Source organism: Anser brachyrhynchus (genome assembly GCF_964034855.1).
Source record: "Anser brachyrhynchus genome assembly, chromosome: 20".
In the NCBI taxonomy this organism is placed as follows: domain Eukaryota; kingdom Metazoa; phylum Chordata; class Aves; order Anseriformes; family Anatidae; genus Anser; species Anser brachyrhynchus.
In genome coordinates, this window is record NC_137713.1 from 9,086,277 (window position 1) to 9,109,847 (window position 23,571).

The 23,571-nt window shown below is 48.9% G+C and overlaps 1 protein-coding gene across 6 annotated transcripts in view; it reads left to right on the top strand.

The window, feature by feature from the left end:
• CLIP2 (CAP-Gly domain containing linker protein 2) overlaps positions 1-19,820 on the top strand; it is an 81,355-nt gene extending 61,535 nt beyond the window's left edge. For 5 of the 6 annotated variants that reach the window (XM_080562879.1, XM_080562878.1, XM_080562880.1 and 2 more), the window contains exons 9-17: positions 1,345-1,449; positions 3,051-3,995; positions 7,639-7,696; positions 9,325-9,408; positions 9,821-9,977; positions 10,478-10,637; positions 11,230-11,415; positions 15,118-15,180; positions 15,810-19,820. In XM_080562879.1, the coding sequence (XP_080419005.1) occupies positions 1,345-1,449; positions 3,051-3,995; positions 7,639-7,696; positions 9,325-9,408; positions 9,821-9,977; positions 10,478-10,637; positions 11,230-11,415; positions 15,118-15,180; positions 15,810-15,821 (1,770 nt within the window). In that variant the 3' untranslated portion in view covers positions 15,822-19,820. The remainder of the gene's footprint in view (positions 1-1,344; positions 1,450-3,050; positions 3,996-7,638; positions 7,697-9,324; positions 9,409-9,820; positions 9,978-10,477; positions 10,638-11,229; positions 11,416-15,117; positions 15,181-15,809) is intronic. The other variant, XM_080562883.1, reaches the window with a different exon arrangement.
• Positions 19,821-23,571: the final 3,751 nt, after the last annotated feature.

Consider the following 23,571-nt stretch of genomic DNA (forward strand, 5'->3'; position numbering starts at 1 on the left):
TCTTTTTCTTCCTTTGGGGTTCAAATAGGCCACATAAAATGTGGAATAGTCTGACTATATCTGGTAGTTGATCTTTACCTTCTGTGAATGCATGTAAAGTTATATCTTTCGGGCCGTAAGAGAAACATGGGTTTTTACAAACTTCAGTTCCTATTATTTTTAGACAACTAGCTAAAACTTGGTTTAAAAAAAAAAAAAACAAAACTAGAACTGGTTCCAGTAGCAAGAGCAGAAAGCAATTAATTTTATGGAAAATAAAAGGTAAAAAAATATAGTTCTGATCAGAGTGGTTTGTTTTTTGGGGGGGGAGATCTAGTTTAATTCAAAGGAATATGTTGGTTTTGTAAGCTTAAAAAAATAAAAATGCAAAGGCTGGAGTTTGCATGCATTTTTCCCGTGTATTCCCCTCTTTTATTTATGGGAAATTTCACATGATATTACAGCGGTCACTGTGGATTCCTGAAGTTTGCCACCAACTACCACTATTTGGTACTTCTGCTTTAAAGGGAAAGAGTCCTGAAGCACTGCACTGAGTCAGTGCTCTGGGATTTGGGCAGGTTATATAAACTTGTGTGTGTAGCTCACTCATCTGTGTTTTGTTGTTTTTTATTGAAGTTGTCTTTTGTACAAGGCTGTTTAAAACCACTTTGAAATTCATAGCAGTCCTCTTCAAACCTGAAGCACTGATTTATATAGCAGTGTGGTATCTAAATTTTTTATTTACTTCCAGTGCAGCGTATCTTTGGTTTTAGCAACCTGCTGTGTACAGTATGACCTGCTTTTTTTCCGCCTAGTGCGGGGTTCAAGCTGTCTCCGGAGCAAAAAGAGGAGGGGAACTTGCAAGCCTTCTCAGTGTGCCTTGTGATTTTTCTTGAGGAGAATGGAGAATCCTTGCAAGGTCTTTGCAGGAGAATCCTTGCAAGGTCTTTGCAGGAGAATCCTTGCAAGGTCTTTGCATTCTCTTGCGTGGTGCAAGGGCCTTGTACTGGTGGTCCTCAGCGGTGGGAGCTTTGCTTTTTAGGAAGTATCTTCAGTACAGCATTGATGCAGGAAAACAGTGAAGCAGCTTGTTAATGCAGAGGGATGTTTTCCCTCCACAGATCCCACTTTCTTGTGAATAGCCTCTGTGAGTACCATGTAAAATCCCGTGGTGATCACTTTGTTTGGTTGGATTTCTCCTGCTTGTTTGGATCTTTATTCTCCTCCTGTTGTGAACTGCCTTTCCTTGTCCTGTACACTGAAGATGATGTTGCAGCCTTCTCTTTCCCTCTCCTCTCCTCTCTCTCTCCCCTCCCTCCCCTTTCCCATCTCCACTGTTCTTCTTTTTTCCCCATGTGTGACCAGACTCAGACGCAGTTGGAGCATGCCCGAATACGGGAGCTCGAGCAGAGCCTGCTGTTTGAGAAGGCACAGGCTGAAAAACTCCTCAGAGAATTAGAGGACACCAGGGTAATCCGCCCCCACTTGCCCTGCCTGCAGAGCGGCGCGCTTCTTCCCCGTGCTGATGCTCATGACGCCTTGCTTTGGGTTTCTTTTTTGGTTTGTGTTGTTGATGTTGATTGGTTTTGGCTTGAATTTAGGCTTCCCTGGTTTTTGTTTGGTTTGATTTTTATTTGCTCTCTCTCTCTCCTGGACGTGATAGCACTATATATATCCTAGCTTTGCTGCTTGTGGGGAGGATTCATTTCTCAGACTGAGTTTGCTTCTCTGCCCCATGCCACCATTTGACCCATGAGCTCTTCACAACTCATCATTCAATTAACATGCCGGAATAATACCTGCAACCCTGCACAATTCATTCTGCCTAGAGGCTCCCCAAGGCTGCGGCAGGAAATAACATTGCAATCAGCATTCCCTGTGCCCCCGCTCCAGCCGTGGGAGCCGCGATTTGAGGTGGAGGATAGCAGTGGTGGGTCCAGGTGGAGCAGCTCTGATCCTCAGCCACGCTGAGCCAGCAGCAGGATGTGCTGCCTGTATGAACTGTGTGCCCAGTCCTAAATGCAGCCCCATGTGGGGAAAAAAAGCTTTTTCATGCTGTTGTTGTGCGGTGTGGGAAGCAGCGAACTTGCTCCGGTGAGCCTGCTTCCCATATAATGGATTTGTTAGAGTTGTGGAAAACGAAAATGTGGGGTTTTTCCAAAGGGCTAAATGGTTCGAATGCCCCTGTGCCCATCTAAAAGCAAGAACACCCAGCCTCCCGGGCTGGCGGTTAGCGGGGGAAATGGCGAATGAAATGGAATTGATCACTTGTGTTTTGACACTGGAAGATTCACTTGGTTTCTTGGTTTCTTGAGCCTTTTTCTAATATTTCACCCTGTCAAATCTCCTCTTCTATCTCTGCTCTTCCACAGCACGCTGAACTCCCTGTGACCAGCAGGTAGTTCAGCCCCGTTAGGCTGTGTTCAGACTGTCAGGCACCAACCCACAGACCTTGTGCTCAGTGTTAACCATGGCTAGATTTATTGTCTTGCATCCTCTAGCCTTCTGTGTCATTTTTTACTTTGTTAATAAACTCTAACAAGTACTCATCTGTAAAATCCCTTCTCCTTTTTACACCAGGGTAAACAAATTACACTGCAGGTGTGGGGTCTGTAGGCTGAGGATTGCTGAGCACGAAAGGAAACACAATATGTTTAATGCTGGTTTCAATGCTTGTGATACTCCTGCATGTGCAGTCACATTTCCTCTGTGCATCATCTGGCAAGATGCCTGGTCTGGAAATATAATGGCCTTTCGGGACATTATTTTTCATAAACTGCTGTTGCTGCTCTCTAGCAAATTTCAAGGGTTATTTCAAAGGTATGTGTTTATCTCTTGAGAATAAGAGGTTCGTATTTGAAAAACAAATTGTAACTGGCACAAAGGCATAGCAGTTAGCTATAATTACCCTGGTGCAAAACTGTACTCAGATTGGAGGGCGCTGGGTTTTCTTTTTATTTGAACCTTGACTAATGTACTTTGGATTTACTTCCACTGAAGCACGTTTGCTAAAGGGAAGAGGGCAGCGATGAGAGGTGGGCACTGACTTTGTCTTCCCTGTCATGTTGCAGCTAACCACGGTAGCGGAGAAGTCCAGAATCCTGCAGCTGGAGGAGGAGCTGAGCCTCAGGCGCAGCGAGGTGGACGAGCTCCGGCAGTGCCTGAGGAGCTCTCACCAGGCAGAGGCTCCCGAGCATCACCTTGGCTTGCAGTCAGAGGCTCTTCGGTTACGTGATCAGCTGCTGTCTGCCAACAAGGAGCACCAGAAGGAGAGCAGCCAGCTAAAGGAGAAGTACGAGAAGACACTAAAGAAGTACCAGCAGGAGATGGAGAAGCTGAAAGCCATCAATGAGAAGTATTCACAAGAAATCGTTGACCTAAAGCATAAGGTTCAGCAAGCCACTAACGAGAACATGGGGCTCATGGACAACTGGAAGTCCAAGCTGGACACGTTAGCTTCTGACCACCAGAAGTCTCTGGAGGACCTCAAAGCCACACTGAACACTGGCCCCGACACCCAGCACAAGGAGATCGTGGAACTGAAGGCAGTGGTGGAGAGTATAAAGATGGAGCACCAGCTTGAGCTGGAGAACCTGAAAGCAAAGCATGACATTGAGACAGCTGTTCATATAAAGGAGAAAGAGAGCCTCAAACTGAAGTTGCAGGAGGCTGTGGATGAAGTGGAAAAAAGCAACAGCAACTGGAAAATGCAACTGGAAACCAAAAGCAATCAGCACCTTCTTGAGCTCCAAGATATGAAGGACAAGTGTCGAGATGCGGAGCTGAGGGTGCATGAACTGGAGAAACTTCACAGTGAATATAAAGACCAGACACAAGCAATAGCTTTCTTGAAAGAGCAGATTTCTTTAGCTGAGAAGAAGATGTTGGACTATGAAACGCTACAGAAAACAGAAGCCCAGAGCAAACAGGAGATCCACAGACTGCAGGAAAAAGTGCTTGTCTTAGAGAACAAGCTGCAGTCCATGGAAGCCCTGCATCCTTCTCAGCATGCAAATGTATGCTTTTCGGGTCACTTTGCTTATTCGTTATCACTGTTAATAACACTTCCTAGGGGTAGTGCTCAGCTGCGGTCTTGTGCAACTCACTGAGGCTTCTGTGCCTCAGAGTATTTGGATGTTTTTAATTTCCATTGATAATGCTTTTTCTGCAGAGCATCTCCACGTTGAGGGTTTCTTCCCATTCTTGAAAGCCAGTACAGTGGCACGGGTAGAAAAGTGAGAGTCAAGAGAAGCAAGTGGGCCACATCTGGGTTTGAGGCCACATTAGTTCTGTGGCAGCAGAATAGGGCTGTCATGGTTTGGTAGAAGCAGACTCATTCTGAGCAAGCAGCATTCTTAGCTGGAAAAGCATCATTTCTACGATAAGTCTGTCCTCCAAGGAGCTGCAGCAGCCTTGGTGCATTATCAAGCAAGGCCCTTTAGGGGTAGGTGGAGGACAGGGTGAAAGAAGAGGCATTGCCCATGCTGAGAGAGAATGCACGGCTTGCTCAGCGCGTGGAGCATGATTTGAGAGCCTCTGTTAGTGGGACTGAGCCGATGTGTTGGATGAAAGGTGTGTGCCAGCAGTGTGGCCTCGCAGCATATTAAAGAGACAGGGCAAATGCTGCCTGTGAGGATTGCAGCGGAAATGCTGCTAGCAAGGGTCAGGGTGACACCAAGCCTGGAAAATAAAATTGAACGAGAGTCCTGAGCCTCCCAAGGAAGGCTAGAATAAAAGCAGTAGTAATATAAGGAGGTCAATTTCTTTTTTGTGACCTTTGTGTGGTTTTGAGTCTTTCTTTTGGCTGTTTGCCATGGGATGTGATCCTGGCTTTGTGGCATGGCAGAGGGACACGCGTTTGTTCATGGCTCTCTCACATCTTCTGCTCTAGAGTGAAGTGGGGAGATTGCTGCTCCCGGCTCCAGACTGGACCCCTCTTTGTGTATGGCTTTTGCATGAGCTAAAAGACAAGTTGCAAGTTGGCTCCGTGGGGATGAGGAAAATGAAAACGAGCCATGAAATGCGCATGTTTTGAGAATATTCATTTGGTGTCTGTCCCTGGGGATACAATCTGTTCCGTGTCGAGGTGTCAATGAAGTGAACATAATGCCTGTGTTTAATTTTCCAACATGAGCAGTCCCAGTGAAACCAGTCGCACTGCGAGGCAGCAAAGTCAAGCCCACAAATTACTGTTGGCCAAGTCAGAGCTTCATGCCTGCAAAGAGACGTGCTCAGCTGGCTGGGAGAGGAAAGCCTGAGGAGGGATCTACAGCATTAGTGGGGTTTCAGGGGTTGCTCAACATATTTCCTCTAGTAAAGAGAGTCATGAACAATAAGTACAGCTGTGGCCCTGGGAGAAGCGGGTTGTTATTACAAGACATCACATATTATAGCCAAGATTTAAACAAGAATGAATGTAAAAGAAGAAACTGGAGGCTTGTTCCAGAGCCATTTAAATAAATGAGAGGGCTCTGGGGGACTTTATTGGTGTTGGATTAGAACCAGGGAGTCTTGAAATAATTATTTTAAGTGTGTGTCAATTAAAATCAGGAAAACATGGGAAGAAATGCATGGGTGAGAACTTTTTGAGTGTCATAGGGTAAATTCTATTTTAAAAAGTCATAGCTAATTTAATGTGACTGTAGTATTAACTATCCAAATATTTTAAGCAAACAAATGTGTCTTGTGATTGAATGTGCCTTCTTTCCTTCAAGTGAGAGCCATAACTCTGTTTCCAAAGAGCTGTTAAATAACTTTCCGTACCAGAAGTACATCAGGCAGGATATTTCTCCCCCCTTTGGGTGTGCTCCTGTTTCTGCTAAAGCCGTATCCTGCAGCACACACAAGCTCCTGGGGCCTGACCTTGGGGCTTTCAGCAGCGGTGGCCGCAGCAGCTGCTGGATGGGAACCATGTGCTCGGGTCCCAAAGAAGGCTGCTGGCCCTGAAGAGGCTTCAAGTGCTGAATTTTAGCCCCTGCAATGGGAAGTTTGGGTTTTAATCGCTGCTGTCAGCTGTTAGAAGACATGGGCTGGTAGTTGCATGGTACCAAAATTGGACAGGTATCAAAATTTCTTGCTGATGGCTTACCTGAATCTATCTTCAGATGAAGCCTGGAATCTAGGAAATGGGTGTTAGGCCGTTGTGTGCAGCTGAACGATGCTGTAAGGCAGAAACTGTTTGGTGCAGGGAGAAGTTACCCTGACGGGGGCAGAGGTGAAGTCTCCTGGGATGGGTCAGATCTCCCTTGGGCTGGGGATTGTGCAGTGGCCACCCTCTCTCCAGGGTGTTTGGGATTGCCCTGGGATCTCCTAGCCACTTGCACTGGGTCTGGAGAGATGTGGTGTAGGATTTTGTGGGAAAAGAAGAAGAAATGGGAAGGGATGCGAACGACAGGATCCCCACCTAGATGACAGCCTGTGCTTCTCGTGGGTGACCGTGCAGGACTGAAACCAATGTCCCTGAGAGCGCACACACATCTTATTGCTGTTGTGGCCTAGTCCCCGTGGAGCCTGGGCATAGTTTGATGCCATTTGTCTTGCTTTCTCATGGGACTGTCGCTTTAGAGCAGGAAGGCAGGCAGTTTTTGTGCCCTTCCTGAGGTTTTCAACAATGCTGAGTGAACGCCTGCGGGGTTTTTATTGGCATTATTAACGTTGCAGGCAGCGTGATTCTGTTGGCAGTCTTGTGGAGCTAAGCCTGTGTGCTTCGTGCGCAGGGTACCTGCGGGTAGCGCTGTGTTACTCCAAGATGTCCACCTCACGAAGTGTATTTGCACCTGATGAAAAGAAGGATCTCTTCCATGTTCAAGGCTCACTGAGATGACAGATAAGATGGACATCCTCAAGCATTGTTTTGAGTGGGGGAACTTGCAGCATTGGTGACAGTGGGATGTGTCACCAACTTGGGACAGTATCACCAATGGGATTGGTGACAGAACAGTCATCCTAAAGGGTGTGTTTTATGGAGAAGTGCCGGACTAGGAGACTAAAATACTGATATACCTGCATTGCTGGCTGAGTCGAGCTGTATTTGCAAGGCTGTGAGCTCTGCAGTCACACTTTTTATTACAGTATGAGCAAAAGAGGGTGGGGAAAAGACAGAATCCTCTATCTGGACCAGTATTTGCTTTTAATCAATATCATTCATTATCTATTAGTTATTATCAACATTTTATTGCTGTTCTTACAACTTTGGATGCAGTTAGATTCTTTAGAAGCCGAGGAAAACCTTGCCTGAAAGGCCTCAGGATGAATGCTGAGGAGTACTTGCAGCCTTTGTTTGGGCTGAATGTTGGCCATCGTTAGCCACAGGTGACTGGTCTGTATCGGAGCAGCTCTTCCATCGCTCTGAGCACGTGGAAGCTGGACCCAGAGCTCGGGGGGGAAGTCTGATCCCCTCTCCCTTTGGGGTGAATCACTGCTGTGCTCAGTCAGCTCTTGCTTGTGGGCACTCTCAAACAATAGCTGTTTACCTTCAGTAGTACCCAACTGTAGAAGCAGCTCCACAAAAGTCTTTGTTTCCCACTAAGAAGGATGTAAAACATCCTAACACAGATGCCAGGTAGACTTCTGCTTGGATGGGGCTTTGTGGCTCTTGGTTTTGCTTTGAATCCTCGGGTTAAGGGCTGTTCTGTCTTTCATATTTTATATTTATTTCAGATGATTGAAACTAATGACATTTCAGAAGAAAAGATAAGGATGAAGCAGACTATGGAAGGTATGACACTGCTCTTTTTGTCATGGAGCACCCTGTCCTAGGGACCCTTTCTCTGACTTTCTGCTCTTGCAGGCACAGCTGTGTGAAAGGGGCTTAGGAAGTCATTTCATCTCCTATTTTGCTGCGTGGCATTTGTTGTCTGGCTCTTCTCTGCCCTCTAAACTGAGCAAACGTAGAGGTGGATGTTTGTTTTTGTTGCACACTCACCATATAGGTGGTGCAGGTTGGAGACAGATCTGGGGAAATGGGCACACTCCACCCCATCAGGGATTTTACAGCAGGTAAAATGCAGTCACTAAATGTAATTTGTATCTACCATTAGCAGTACTCTCCTAGAAACTTTTCTTTAAGCTTACTAAAGCTCACTATAAATCAAATCCATCCTTTGAATAAAGCCCAAAGCTTATGCACTAAGGAAAATTGTGTAACGTAGCTTTGAAATTGAATTGTGTTCAGCCTCCCTCACAAAGCTGTAACCCCTAATCCGAGCAACAGCAGGCCCGGCAAGGTTACAGCTGCATGGCCCCGGCAGTCTCTGGACCCTCGCTCTTGGGAGTGATGTGCTGCCACATTGCTGCGGGTGGCTTGGGTCTGGGGCTGTTTGGGGCTGATGCGAGGTGCTCCCAGGTCCTGTCTTCCCTTGTTCATTCCCAGGGGGCTCGTTTCCTTATTCCTTATTTCCTTAGGATTGCTTTTAGAAGAGAAGTCTTTCCAGCGTAGATCACAAAGGTGATCTTAAACCACTAACTTGTCGCTTCTCTTTTCAAATGTGACTCGTGGTTGTCATAGCATTCTCTCAATTATGCACCTCTAAGGAGTCCATTCTCTGCACAGCCCTTTCTGAAGTCCCGCTAAGGATGTAGCAATCTAAGCAGATTACTGTGACTCTCCCAGTAACTTATATTTTACCCAGTAGGAATTAGGTTAGTTTATGTTCCTCCGGTTTTGTGAATTCAGACGGGGGTGCTTACTCCTATTTCCATATGCTGCTAGTGCTTGCTATATATTAGTGTCTCACATCGCTGGTTTTGCAGGTACAGGATGATGTATATGTTGTACCAAATTGTATGCTGATTGACAAGGGATTGTGCCTCATGAGGGCAGAACGTAACCAGGTCCATCAGCCACCACTCTTATAATGCCTGCTCAGTTCATGCTCATGTGGCCTCATGCTGAACGAACTACATACAGGATGCACTTTAAAAACAGACTTGAGCCTTAAAAGCATCATGCTTCAGATCTACAGCTCTTCAGTGTGGAAATACAGTTCCAGAATAAAAAAAAATAAGTCTTTTGAAACAGTGTCTGCCTTCCAGTGCAGTAGGTAACCCAAGGAAATGTGCTGAAAGGTTTTTTATTTCTTTTCCTGTGTTTTTTTATTAAAGTTTCGTTCTTATTTATTTTTCCCCCATTGTGTTTTCTTTCTTAAACCTGTCCAATATGACCTCCTAGCTTTGTATCCTGCCTGCTAATGCCTGGATAGGGTGAGAGGCAGTGAGCAATGCCCCTGTCACACCTCCTGTCTGGCACTATGCTCCCTGACCCTAAACCCCATGCTCCATACCTTCCTGATTTGCACAGTGTTTTCCAGGCTTCTAATCTCCCTTTTTCTTTTCATTTGTTTAAAGACCTCCAAGACAAGCTGAGTAAACGAGACAAAGAGGTGTCATCGCTGGTGTCCCAGACTGAAACCCTAAGGGCCCAAGTAAGTGGTAAGTTTCCCTAATCCAGTGCCGGTGGGAACAAGGCGTTTCTCTGCTCATCCTTTGTACTTTTGTTAATAAGGGCCCAGGTGCTCAAAGAGGCAGGTGTAAGACATGACACTGCCTGCCTGTTAGTGGGCATTGTTGCTAAGAATTTGTTCAGAGGTTTCAGTCCGTGAAGAGAACAAATCCAGCAGAAGACATTTGTATGAAGTGAGGAGGGGTTTGGGCTCACTGAATGTCAAAAGCTGAAAGAAATGGAGCTGGGTGTGTTGTCTGAGATCTCCCCTTAAGCAGGGCCAGATCGAGAGCTCACCAGGCCTGTGTTTCTAGAACTGGGAACTGGGGAAGGCAGAAAGTAGAAATGTGAGTAAAGAAATAAGCAACCTTTCTTCCTCCCTGTATCCTCTGCTTCTCTTAGCTTTGGAAAATAAGTGCAAAATTGCAGAAAAGAAGGCAGATTCAGTGTTAAAAGAGAAGAAGAGGCTGGAAAGTGAGCTGGAAGCCTTGACCAAGAAAACACATGATGCTTCAGGGCAGCTGGTCCTGATTAGCCAGGAGCTGCTCAAGAAGGAAAGGTCAGTGTGTGGGCCTGAGGGACAGGAGCTGGTGACGGGGTGGGTGGGTGGTACGTGTGTTCAGAGTCCTGTAACTCACCCCCAAAAGAAATCTCCAGGTTGAACTGCTGAAATCCAGCCCCTAGTTTTCCTATTCATGAGGGAATTTGGTTAAAAACAGGGGCAATTGTTTACTGAAGGGATTGCCCTTTCACTGCTCATCAGGAGCCGCAAGACGCAGCTCAGTGCCCATATGGGTGCTGAATATCATCATCTACCAGTCAGCTGAGCTGGCTGCTGCCCTGCTGTGAAACATGGGGCCTGTGGGGGTCTCAGACTCTTCAAAGCTGGCACAAAGAGGGGGAGAGGAGATCTGGAGCCCCTGTAGAAGTGGGAGTTGGGATGGGTTTGCTGGTTTGCCTTTCCTGGGGTTTGTAGCAAAGGTGAGAGGGAGCCTGGCACTCCAGTGCCAGTGGTGTGCAGCCTCTGGAGATGTCTTCACCTCTTTCTGCTCCTTCCAGGAGCCTGAATGAGCTGAGAGCGCTCTTACTGGAGGCAAACCGGCACTCGCCGGGGCCAGAGCGGGACCTGAGCCGGGAGGTGCACAAAGCTGAGTGGCGGCTGAAGGAGCAGAAGCTCAAAGATGACATCAAAGGGCTGCGAGAGAAACTGGTCGTGCTGGTGAGAGCATCAAAACCAACCCCTCCTGGCTTTGGCCAGGGGTTTGGAGGGGTTCTGTGCTGTTCTGGGAGGATTTTAGCACTTCACCTTTACTCCAGGTTATGAGGCTTGCTGTCATTGCTAGTGAGCTTCTGATGGGAACTTCCATGACTCTCCCTGTGAGCTGTGGCCTGGCCTAGCAGCACCTTATTAAGCAATGAAATGTCCAGCTGTCCTCCACTGTTTCCCTGTTCCCACAGATTTTAGATCCATGGCTAAACAGGGCTAAAATCTTTGGCAGTAATTGAAAGCCAGTCAGTTTCCCCCATATTGCTTATTCCTAGATCAGAAGATGTGTAAAACAACATCCTCTAATTCCAGTGTACTTCAGTGGCCTCCAGTGGTTGAAACGTGAATAATTTGTTTGAACTCTGTTGGGAATAAATTTGAACTTCTGCTGGTTGCATTTGATATGATTGCCTTTAGAGTTGTGCTCTGACCCCATCTACTGTTGAAATCAAAACATGGTTATATTATTTACTGCAAATTTGTGATGTTTTGTTTCTGTGGCTATAGTTTTGTATCTAAAGCTTTTCTCTCATTGTTTTATAAGGACAAGGAAAAATCAGTAACGGATCAGAGGCGATACTCCCTGATCGACCCCTCCTCGGAGTCAGAAGTGATCCGGCTGCAGCACCGGCTGGTCAGCACAGAGGATGTGCTGCGCAACGCGCTGGAGCAGGGCCACCAGATGGAGAAGCTCATGGAAGCAATGAGGCTTTCCTCAGAGAAAACACAGGTAGAGCACTCATTTCCCAGGTCACTCAGCCCTTGGCAGTCATCTGTCCTGAGCAATCCCCTGGGATCCCTCCCTGTGCTGTGGGAGGTGATGCAGTCAGCTGGTTTTTTTTCCTTTTGGCTAGAAGCAGCCTGGCAAGATTTTCTTCTCTCAGATGTTGTTTAAAACTAACAAAAGCCTTGCTAGTTGGTAATTACAGATCCTTTTGTGCTCTGTAAGAATGGCTGCTAAAAGTGGTGTTTTGAGGAAGGTTGCAGTGTGAGTAACTGTTCTCTGTGTACAGTGATGTGGTGGCTGCATACCTCTGCACTACAGGCACAGATCTCATGAAGGATTTTGGGGAGAATTAAATTCACCCAGACAAGACTGCGTTTCCTTGCCCATGAACAATGGAAGAAAGTTTATATACAGGTTTTGCCATCTCTTTGAGAGAGAGGTAATGGTCTAGAGTACTCTTTGGGATGCGCTGTAGTTGTTTCCAAACAGCTGTCTGAAGAGAGAAATATTTCTTTTTTTGGATTTCAAAACAAAATAAATTGCAAGCCGTCATTAGGAAAATTTCTTAAGTGTCCTTATTCCTCCTATACTGTCCTTAACTTCCGTACTATAAGTGTTCTGAAGGACACTGTGAGTGTCCAGAACACTTACAGTACGGAAGTTAAGCATTTCTGCCATGTCTGTTCTTTGAGAGGATTGTCTTGCAGTCCTCAAGCACAAACTTTAGAGGTGACTCTGGGAACATGTTTTCCATTTCTTTTATGAGCTCCTGGAGGCATCTGTATCTGATCTAAGTTTGCTTCTGTACCATTAACGTTCCCGTTCAAGTCACTCTTCTCTTCCTGACTTACTCTAGTATCCCCTTGCTTCTTCTGAGAAAAGCAAAACTGCTTCTGTTGTTGTCTTGCATCCTTCTTTGTGAAAATGAAGGCTGCAAATAAACTGATTCTTCATGTTTGGCCTCTTCTATCTCGTACCTGTGGTGTCTAAGCCCTGACTGATTCCTCCTGTGAAGTGACCTGCCCCTCATGCCAAGCTTTTAGCTTCATGTCCTTTTTTTCTCCTCCAGTTGTATTTTCTCTTGTCTGCAATCAGGTCATGGCCCTCAGAGGCCGGATACAGAGTGCTCCTCTGATACTTTCTCACTTAAATCCTGAACTGGAAAACTTCTTTCTTGTGCAGTAATGAGCTACAATTCGGGCAGACACCTTGGAATAGTACAGAACATGCCAGTAGACAAGGAGAATGGGCAGAGTTTGTTTCACCCAGCACAGGTGGGAGTTGTGGGGGGTAACCCGGGGTATCATGTACCCTCCTCTCTCACCATCTTCCCTGCAGTTAGCAGGCTCTCCAAACAGCTGTTTGCATGGAGGAGAGCACAAGGTAAAAGCTGCAGCCCTGAAAGCTCTGCTGTCTCAGCTGAGCATCAGACTGCTGCAGACGGTCTCTTTATATCCCACGGTGCAGCAGCCGTCTGCCAGCACCAGACGGGACAGCTGTAGTCGTGATGACAAGTTTGTGGCAGTCCAAGGCATGCTATAATCCTGTCAGTACCCCAGAGTTACTTTAGCTTCTCCTGTAATTGCTATGTGTCAAATGAAAATGCATCGTGACAACCTCATCTGTTGTAAGCTATGGGAGGGGCGGGAGAAGTTGTTCTCTGTTTGCTTTAATGCCGAGTCCCTTGAGAACAGGAAATCCTCCTGTTCACATTCCTGTCTCCAGAGGTGGTGCAGGTGGTAATTATTTTTTCCCCAGCTGTAGAAAATAACTAATCTTAAATAAAGTGAATTGGAATGGACCTTATGAGGTCAGCTAATCTATCCCCGGTATTACTTTGATACTTTCATGCTGAAGAAATCCCGGAGATACAACAAGATAGTATTATGCTTTCAACTACAAACTGCGGTATCAAGAGACAGAGAGGGGATTACTGAGGGAAGTTAAGCTTCAAACTTCTATTGATGTCAGATTTTTAAAGTGTCTAAGTTACAAGGAAGTCTGGATCAAAGCTCTCTGGTTTCAGTATGATGTCTGTTCATCCTTTCCCCTGTAAAGGGGAGTTGTTAACCAGGGGCTTTTGGGCTGAGCCTGGGGACATTGCTGGCCTAAAGAGATCGTGGCACAATGGTTTGGGAACTGATGTTTCTTCTCTAGAAGCCACATCTCTGCTCTAACCCATTCTGCACTACCTTCTGACCTCCTGTCTCCTCTCTGCCAGCAGCAGCTGTTGCCCAGGGATCTGGCTTGGCATTGCTCTCCCTTTGTCTGCAAAGCCTTCACAGCGTGCTCAAGGAGGAAATCTCTAATTACCACAAGCTGCTGCTGCTCTCCCTTTGCAGGCTTAGTCAGCCACTGCTCTGCAGCCCTTGATGTGCATGGCCGGCCTTGCTATTAGACGAGGAGGTGCAGGAGCTGAGGGAGCATAATGGCACTCTGTGTCTTCGTCTCATTGTCAGCTAATTGCTGCCTTGCTGTTTCTATGTCTGCAGCTGCAAAGTATTTGTCCTGTAATAGAGGAAGAGGCTCTTTCTGTTCTCCATGTCTTGGGAGACCCTGATCTTGCAGCTTTGCAGGAAATGACAAGGATTTGGCACTCAGACCTTTTTCTGAGAGAACTTGTAGTGATTGTGCAGGGAGCTTTTTTATTTAATTTGAAGCAAATTACACCACTTTGTGTTCATTATCATGATCATGTACTGAGACCAAATTTCAAACCTGTTTCCTGGCACCTGAAAGCTGCTCAGTGTGCAGATTGGGTGTGCTACAGGCAAGGTCGGGTATATTGCTTCGCACAAGGCCTGTATTTCCCCCTGGCCATGGGTGCAGTACCCCAAGGCTGAGTGACCAGTGGCATCGTTCTTGCCATCCATCCAGACAAGCAGTGCAGGCTCTCAAAGCAGAGCTCAGTTTGTCTCTGTCTGGTTTTCCTGCCCAAGCTAACCTGCAGTTCTGTGGAACTGATTATGCACCTTCACGGTCAAAGCAAGAACAGTAGCTGGGACCCCTATATGATGGGTTTTAAAATATGATGGGTTTTAAACCTTGCAGTCTTGTCTCCCCGTAACTTCTGGTTTTGCTGTCACCAGCAATTCACCAACTGTGAATCTGATTACTGAGACCCCAGCAACTGACATCTGGCATGCTGTGTCTTCAAGCTGCAGCTTTCTTCCCTTGTTTGTGCTGGTTGTGCTGTCATTTTGAAGCTGAAGGGCTCCATATTATCCCTCCTAAAGAAACATTATAAATGTTTAAAGTTCTTGTGCTTTCTAAAGATAGAACAGCTTGTCCTGGCTGCCAGACTCGTCCCCAGAGATGGGAAACGGGGAACGGCAAATGTCCTTTTTGCTGCTGTGATGTTCCCTGTGCTGTGTTTTGCAGCTAATGCTGCCCTTGGCTGATGGTTTGTTTACCAGGATTTGAGAGTCAGAAGAGCCGCTCTGTGTCCATGTAGAAACTCGGGGGATATTTTATAGCTGGGAAGGACACAATCCCCCATGTGGGGATTGGGCCAGGATGCAGAGGTCAGGAAATTTCTTGCCAAAATTGATGTGGGATTTTTGCATTCCCCTTTCCTTGCATGGAGTGGCTGCTGAGTGTTGGGCTGCTAAGAGAGGAGAAGGCGGTCTTGCCAGACCTCAGCCCTCGTAGGCAAACGCTAGGCTCGGTCTCTCTTCAGTAAATATTGTCTGTTCTCTGTTGCAGACTGTTGGAAATTCTGGGTCTGCTAATGGGATTCACCAGCAGGATAAATCCCACAAACAAGAGGTAAGCTATAAGCAGAATGTTGCTTAAAACTGTGACTGCTTGGTGTCATTTCTTGCCTGCTGTGCTGGGGACAGGGCTTGAATGGAGGCAGGTCTGCCAGCAAAGCTTGACCATGTCATTTCCAGTGAGAACACGGGGCTTTGCACAACCCTGGTTCCCGGGTGTGGTGGGAACATCATCTTACTGTTAAAAGTTCTCAGCATCATCAGGAAGATGCTAGTGAGAGGCATGCTGAGGGACAGTAGGTCCTTGCTCTAGGGGAAAGCACTTGGAAGAGAGCTCTTCCATCTTCTGGGTCAGTACCTGTATGACTCCTGTCGGGATCAGCTAGGACATGCCCTTTACATGCCAGCCTTTAAATGGGTGGCATTCCTGGAACATGCCCTGTTGGTGTCCCCTGTTCTTTATGATGTAGGGCACGGTCTGTAGCCTTAAGCTTCATGTCCTTACAGGCAGGATGGCCAGCCTGAGGAAGAGGCAGTGTGGCCTACTGGGCAGTGCAGGGGGTCAGGGCATAATGAGCCTGAATTCCCTTCTCCTGGCATCCAATTCTGTGGCTTAGTTTCCCATTTTGTAAAAAGACCTCTGTGCTTCCCCTCATTTCACTAACTAGGTCTCTTTTCTTCCAGGAGAATCTCTGATGGAGAAGAGGTGGAGAGGATCATTTCATGCCAGTATCAGCTCCTGTGCCCAGTCAGGAAAACCAATACCACATCTGGCTTTAGCACCTCCAAAAGACTAGACACAGTATTTTCACTTTAAAGCAGGACAATGTTTATAATGTACTAACTGATGTAATCAGGACAATCCTGGAGTCCAGTTTTCCAAGACAGCCACTGTTCCAGGAGGAAGCAGAAAGATCTCTCTGGGTTTGGTACTTACCTGTATTGATTTTGACTGTGGAATTTGTATTGTTTGAGCTGCCCTTGTCCCACTGTCTGATGTGATCTGGGTCACAGCTGCCCCCGATGGTAGCTGAAGTGTCAGTGAGTCCCTGTAACCCCACAGGAACTGCAAAGGGATCTGTTTGTGGTGTTAAGCTCCAAAGCACGTGCCCAGAGGTAGCACGCTTCCCCCATGGTGTGTCCCTTCCCTTCCACCCACCCCAGTGTCTTGAAGACCTGCACAAGCGAGTGAAACCTGCTGGGCTGATGGTTCGCACCGGTACGCGTAGGCTGAGGAGGACGGGGTGTGGGGAAGCGTCTCCTTCCTCGCCTGGCAGAAGACATCTGGTTCTGGAGCATGGAGGCTTCACTTAGTACTTGTATCATAGCATGTCATGGGAAATAATCTGGTTTTAGAGGGGTATTTATTTCATTTCTTACCCACTGCTGTGTGGGTAAGGAGCTGTGGTGGCTCTGAGATGAGGGGCAGGCACACCTCACTCAATTTTGGTTGGTCTCTCCCTGCAGAGAGGTCGCTGGGCAGGCCCAACGATACCTGGGCCGCAGCCAGGCTGCCCGTTCTGGTCTTCTTGGTTCACGTTCATCTTTTTTGGGTCTCCTGAGCACCAGGCTCCACAGCCAGCCACATCCCAGCGTCACCAGCCTGAGGGCTCCCTGCTGGCTGCAGTCAGTGTGGGACAGGTGCCTTGAGGAGGTGGTTCCCTCCTTGCCTGTTTAATTTAACAGCTAATTGGGGGTTGCCTGCCCTTGGCTTTGGTATAGTGTCTGTCCCCTGCTTCTGGGAATGGAGGAAACTAAGGTGCTGCTGTGAGCATTCATGCAGGCTGTCTATATCTGATGGGTACAGAAATGCTGTGTGTGACATGAATACGAGCAATTGGAGCGGAAGGAATCCAAGTCTGGAGTCCGCACAGCTCTCGTGTCTGCGCAGGGCAGTGCAGGCCCAGGCAAGCACCCAAATTTGCAGTTGGGATCCTGAGCGTGCAGGTGGGTGCTGCTGTCTCCTTGTGCCATGACAGTGGGTACTGGCTGGCTCGCAAAGGAAGCATGTGGTTTCTTTGGTCTTGTTCCTTCTTCTGGAGGCTTTTCTCCTCTCTGCATCTTTGCACCACAGCTCCTGGGGATATTAGGATGGAGTAAGAGGAGAATATGCTCTTAAAGCTGTGAAACAGCATCCTATGAAAGAGTCCAGTTCAGCTTCACTGTTTAATACTACAGGGAAAAATAATAGCAATATTTTACCAGGCTTCCCTTAGTGCCTGGCTCCTCCAGTTTTCAGAAGCTCTTGTGTTATGAGGAGACATCCGTGAATGAGAAGAAAAGAGGCCACTGAGAGGAGATCTGAGCCACGGGCAGACGAACACCACGGCATGTCAGCTTCATTTCTTCTTGCCCTGATTTCCTATGAAACTGTGCCACTTCTTCTTAGTGGGTTGCAAGGCTGCATCCAGGCTGCGATATAGTGCTGGGCCCCGCTCACTCGCTGCAGGACTGATGAGCTCTCCCCCCACTCGAAGGAAGGAAGAGAGAGGGAGGTAACTTCAGGGGAGTAAAGTGGGTCAGAAAACATGGCTTAAATCTGGCTCGTGGGGGGGGGAAGGATGTGGGATTTAATTGGCTGGAAATGGTTCAAGTGGGATCCCATCCTGCCTTGTAGAAGTGTTTAATCAGTTCTTACTAATCACCAGGAAGATTACCACCAACCTGCCTAGCACTGGGATGTTTCAGGGGATAAAAATCCTTCTGGTTGGTGTATTCAACTCCATCGCTTCAGAAAATCCCAGAGAGCATTCCTTGTTACAGCTTGCAATAGCAAATACCTCAGCAGGAGATGCTGTCTTTAAGAATTTAGGGTTGGTGTTTCCCAAAGTTCTGTTGGCTGAATGGCCCTGAAGTCACTGCCACAGCTCCTGGTGGCAGCAGAGCGGGACAATGCTGGGTGCTCCTTGTCCTGCCGCCTGCCTCCAAGCCCAGGGCTTCCCGGACACCCACGGGTGGGAGAGCCCCTTCTGTTTCATAATTTATTTTCCACTTCCCTTGACGAACCTTTGGCTCCGCACAGGGCAGGATCCCCCAGGAGTGGTTCTGGGGAGCATGTAGGTGGCTCCACGAAGGAATTCCCAAGTCAGCACTGGTTCAGGCTGGGGGAGAAGCTGGCTCCTGCCTCCCCCCAGGGACCGTCCCCTCTGAGCGGCTCAGTCCCACGGCTCCTCCCGGTCAGCTCGGGTGAGACTGCAGGACAGCAGCAGATGGGTCAGAGCAGGTTTAAAGTTAATGCTGGTGGTCTTCTCCGGCTGTAAATAGCTGTGCTGTTCCCTACGGCTCAGCCAGGAGCTGATGGCACTTCTCAGCAGAGGCTGTGCCGAAAAGGGCAGCGGGGGGGAGCTGGGTCCCTTGTGTCCGCACCCCCCTTGAGGTGCAGGTCCATGGGAGCTGCTCCCGGGCACAGGACACGTTATCACACAGTCTGGGCTTCAGCTCACCCCTGCGAGGTGGCCAGGAGGGGGCTGGCCACCAGCCATGTCCTCCCTCACCAAAAGGCTTCCCAAGGATACCTGGCTCCGGTGGCCGCTCTGCAGAGGTTGTCAGAGACCAAACTAGGGACAAACTCGGAAAGGACAAGGAGATTCCCCGGCTCCTCTATTTATTTGTAAGTTTAATTGCTATTTTTGCCTATTTGTGGTGGTGTATAAAGTATTTCTCAATATTTGGTCTTACTGGCTTTGTTCTTTGGGGGAGGTTTCCAAGGGCATTGCAGCGCTGATGCACCCATCTCTTGTCGTTGGTCAGGGACTGGTTCCTGTTTGTGCCTTTACTCCCCCTTTGGCTTCAGCCACGCTCTTGTCTCCATCCCCGAGAGCCGGCAGGGGGCTGCGTCCCCCCAGCACGGGGCAGGCTGCGGAGCAGGAGCTTGTCCCGTGCCCGCCAGGCTCCTTGGCTCGCTACCACTACGGTTAGTGACAGATTTCTGCTGAAGGCTGAGAAATTCAGGTATATCATGGCTCCGTGCTGGGCAGGAAAACGTCCTGCTCCATCTTCAGTCATTTCTTCTATAACCCTCTTGACCAAAGGGTAAAAAAAAAAAAAAAAAATTAAAAAAATCAGTCTTGGTTGGTGATTTCAGCTTTATTCCTCCTGCAACAGCTGGAGACCTGGAGCAAGGGGCGGTACCCTGCTGCTGCCCTACTGCACGGTGGGGTGAAGGCACCAGCCCAGCCTTTACGGCTCTTGCCTACCCCAGCGGTTCCTCTGGCTTGCAGAAGAGGTGCATGAGGGTTTCAATAAAACACAGTAATGCAAATGACACTGTAAACGTCTTAACAAAAATTCCAGTACTCTGTTGTTTGGCAGCTTTAGCAGCTCAACACTATCTTGTAGGGAATTATTAATACACTAAGATCCTATAGGCCTCATGTAAGTTACCAGAATAAAGGTGATACTAGATGTGTAAATGGATGATAACCTTTTACCCGTACAGTATGTATTACAAATTTTGTAGCTTAGTCATTTTTTGGCTATCGGATTTTGTTAGTATGATAAAAAAAAAAAAGACAAAAAAAAAAGGTTTGACTGCTAATGTCTATTTTGTTATGATTCATTTTATTTCTTCCTCTGTACAAAAGCTGTACAAATCTCGGTCTGTGTAACTACTCCAGATATGTATTCATGTACCATCACCCCTGTCCTGGCTTGCTGGTGTGGTGAGCTCATTACTAAACAATAAACTCTGTGGCTGAAGTCAGGCACCTGCTGCTGCTCTCCCTCCCCTGGGATGAGAAGTGATGGGCACAGGCACGTGGCGCTGGCCCTGCTCCCCGTGCCCCAGGTAAGGACCAGACCCTGCATCCTCCCCACCTGTCGGCTTCTCCTGGCCCCATGGTCAGGTGTCTTTGAGCCGTGGGGTGCTGGGAAACAAAGGCAAAACTGCAAAAAGTTCGGGCATTTCTCTGCTCTAGGAAAAGAAGGGGCTGGAGATGGCTGCACGGGGAGCACAGGGCACGGTCCTCGTCCAGCTTTGCTCTGGGGCTGGGTGCTCTTGTGCTCTTTGCTGGGCGAGCCCTTAGTTGCTGTTGAGCCAGGGCCTGACGTGGCAGCACCCCAGGAAGCAAGGAAACCGCTGTTTGTCTGTGCTTCTCCAGCGTTTCCACTCTCCCGTGGGCTGTAGGCACATGGATGAACACTTGCCCCAAGACGACTTTCCCAGTACTGCACCTGTCGTATGACTTAAGAGGAAAAGGTGCTGCTGCCTTGCTGCCTTCCCAGCTGTTTGTTTTTTTTTTTTGGTCCCCCAGATCCCTCTCCAGTGCACTCTGGCACCAGGAAGCTTTAGGCTGTTCCTGAACAGGGGCTGAGGTTTGCAGGCCCTGGCCTGATCCCAGGGCCAGGCCCCAAGAAAACTGCACACAACAGGCAACGAAACCACACTGCCAGGCAGCGTTATCCCAGGCAGGGCAGTAAATGGGCTGTAGGGTAGGGGCTGTGGTGTTTTCCTGCCTTTTTTTTTGGGGGGGGGGGGTGTTCAAAGCAACCTAGGGCTTTTTGCTGCTTCAGCAGCACCCTCGCCTTCTGCATTGCAAAGTGCTGGGGTCTCCTACAATAGCTGGATGAGAGCAGGGGGGCCCTCGGTCACTGCATTGCTCATTTCAGAATCAGGGGGCGATTGCATCCACCGACTGTGTGCTTCACTGGCTGGAAGGAGAATAATTCATTTGAGCAGAGGGAGGCTGGTGCCAGAGCTGCTGCCCCCTGAGCCACCAGGATATCCCCAGACACCCTACCCCTGGGGGTCTTTTCCACGTGTTTTTCTTCCACAGGCTCTTGTTCCTCACTGGTATCAGAGCTTAAAATGCTGCAGCAGCCCAGGAGGGTGGGCACCGAGACCTGCGTGGTGTGGGAAATGCTGCTTCCATCTCTCATTGAGCACCGATGTGTGTGCAGTTGGGTGCCCCAGCCCTGGTGTCTCACAGAGGTAACGCTGTAGCGCACACCTTTGTTTGCCGACATAACGTTTCCGTGCCGTTAATCGTTCGGCGAAGATTAATAAAACATGAAGTTTAAAGATGCCTAAATCGCGGTGGGGGAGCTGGTAATCTCTGCCAACAATAATATTTGCACTTTGTTTTCATCCTAGTGTGGAGCCGTGGAGCAGAGCGTGGGTCGGGAGCGGCAGCGCCGGGAGCACGCGGAGGGACCCGGGCATGGGGACAGCGATGTGGGTGCAGCCCCGGGCTGGGATGGGGAGGAAAAGGGAGGTGGCTCTGCATGGGGACCCAACCCCAAATCCCTCAGGAGCTGCCACCCCAGGGCACGTCCCTGTGGGATGTTCCTTCTGAGGGGGCAGTGGGTCCAACAGACCCTCAAAGGCACAAATCTGCACCTTCCTTCCAGAAATTGTTTTGCAGGGGCTGCCTGTGCCCTCTCCCCGCTACCGCCCCAATGCCAGAACCCCAGTGCTGGATTTGGGACCAGGAGCATCCTTCGTCCATCATAAGGGTATTTCTTCCCCATCTCGCTGCTGTCTAACGAGCATCCTTGTCAAAACAGCTAATTTCCTTCCAGAACAAAAAGTCACCTGAATACATTTGGAAGCTGTATTGCGCTATCAGAGTAATCAGAATTTAATTTGATGCAGTCAAGGCTCGAAAAAGATGTTATCAAGGGGAACATCAAAGCCGGATTCCTGTGCTTGGAAATGCAACTGGAATGCTTAGTCCAGATTTCTCATTTTATCGGAGAGTTTCAAAACATCAGCCTAAATAACAAAAAATGAATATTGAGAGTATTTGCAAATTAACATCTTTTGTAGCTGAACAAAGGCCGCTGTCTAACCTACTTCTTTCGCATGTCTGGGATGGTCTCTTAATAAATCCTAATTATACAGTTTTGTTGTGTCTAATTGTTTCTGCGCTTGCAGGAATTAAAACCAAAGCCCATTGCCGCATTTGCTGGCACCGCCCTGATCTTCTGGGGCCTGATCCCGCAAAGTGGGGCTCATCCCGCTCCATACCAGGGGTACCTATGGGTTGGTGACAGCGTGACGGTCGGACGGGGACCTTGTTGCTTCTGCCCCATGCCCATGTGATATCCTCAGGGCTGTCGGTTGCAACCTGTGCTGGGGATGGCTGGTGAGAAGCTTCAGCTCTCACTTTTTGGGGAGGTTTTGTTCCATTTGGGAAGCAAAACTGTGTGACGGCAGCAGCTGATGCTGGGGCAGGGGATGGCAGAGCAGCAACCTTAATCCCATCCACTTCAAAGGTCACTTTTTCTGTGCTGAACCCAGGATGTTTTGCTGACTGCTCAGTGGGCAGTGGGGTGGCAGCCCCTGCCCGGCAACAATTCGCCCCTCTCTTTCCTTAGCTGGTATTTCTGCAGAGCTCGAGCCCAGACAGCATCACCCTCCCACCTGCGGGACCTGGGGACAGCTCCGTCCCCGGCTTTCGCCCTCGGAAACGTCGCAGGGGAGCTTTGGGCGAAAGGAGGTTCAGTCAACTTCGTTAGGGAAATAGCACGGATCTTGTGTTCAAACCTTTTGAAGTGTTAATTAAAAAGAATTATGCAAAGGAGTGAGGATTTGAAACATTCATTTGAATCTCAATAAGGCATCTGTATTAAAAATAGCAGGGGGATCAACCACAGATCCAGCCGTGCTGGAGGAAAAGGGGCACGAGGGCCGGCGCCGCGGTCGGGGTGCTGGAGGGCAGCGGGTCCTGCCCGCTCCCTGCCCCAGCAAGGTCTCGGCAAAATGCTTCTTCCCCGATATTTAGGGATTTTGGAAGCATCTCGTTTAGAAAGAGCCGGTGAGGTGCAGCATGGCGCTTAGCTCTGAGCTAAGGGGCGAGCATCATTCCTGGGCCACCGGTGAGGTGGGCGCAGGGCTGGGACCAGCCTGGGGGCACCCAGCATCAAGTGCCAGGCACCCTGGGGCGATCACAGCCCCTGCGGACCCCAAACCAGCCACAAACCACCCCCAAGCCCTGGCACATCCCCTTCCGGGGGAAAGCAGGGGCTGCACCTCTCCATCACAGCCCCTCATTAAAACCCCCGGCATGTTCTGGCCCTCGCTTATTCCAATAAAAAGCATCCAGGGCATTAATTACCAGACTGGCGGATAACGTCGTTAAGTTTACTTCTGCGCCATGGGGACCCGCTGGGAATGCCAATGCCTCCTGCCCTTGGCGTTGGTGCTGCAAGGGCGCGAGCAGGTGGGTGCCCCGAGCAGAACCGAGCTCTGCACGGGGCGGCAGCGTCATGGGGGCACCAGCACCGACGTCTTTGAGTCACCCACTGTGGAAGCAGGCTGTGAGGCCGTGGGCTCTCTGTCAGGGTTGGCTTTGCTGGGCAGCAAGGTGGGGAGGTGCAAGTGGGGCTGGAAGCAGCCTGGGCAGGGGGCCAGGAGCTTCGCTGGGGCTGCCCGGGGACCTGTGGGGCCCTATGTTGGGAAGCAGCTCCCTGGGAATTGCAGATTTGGGGCTGAACATGCAGTGAT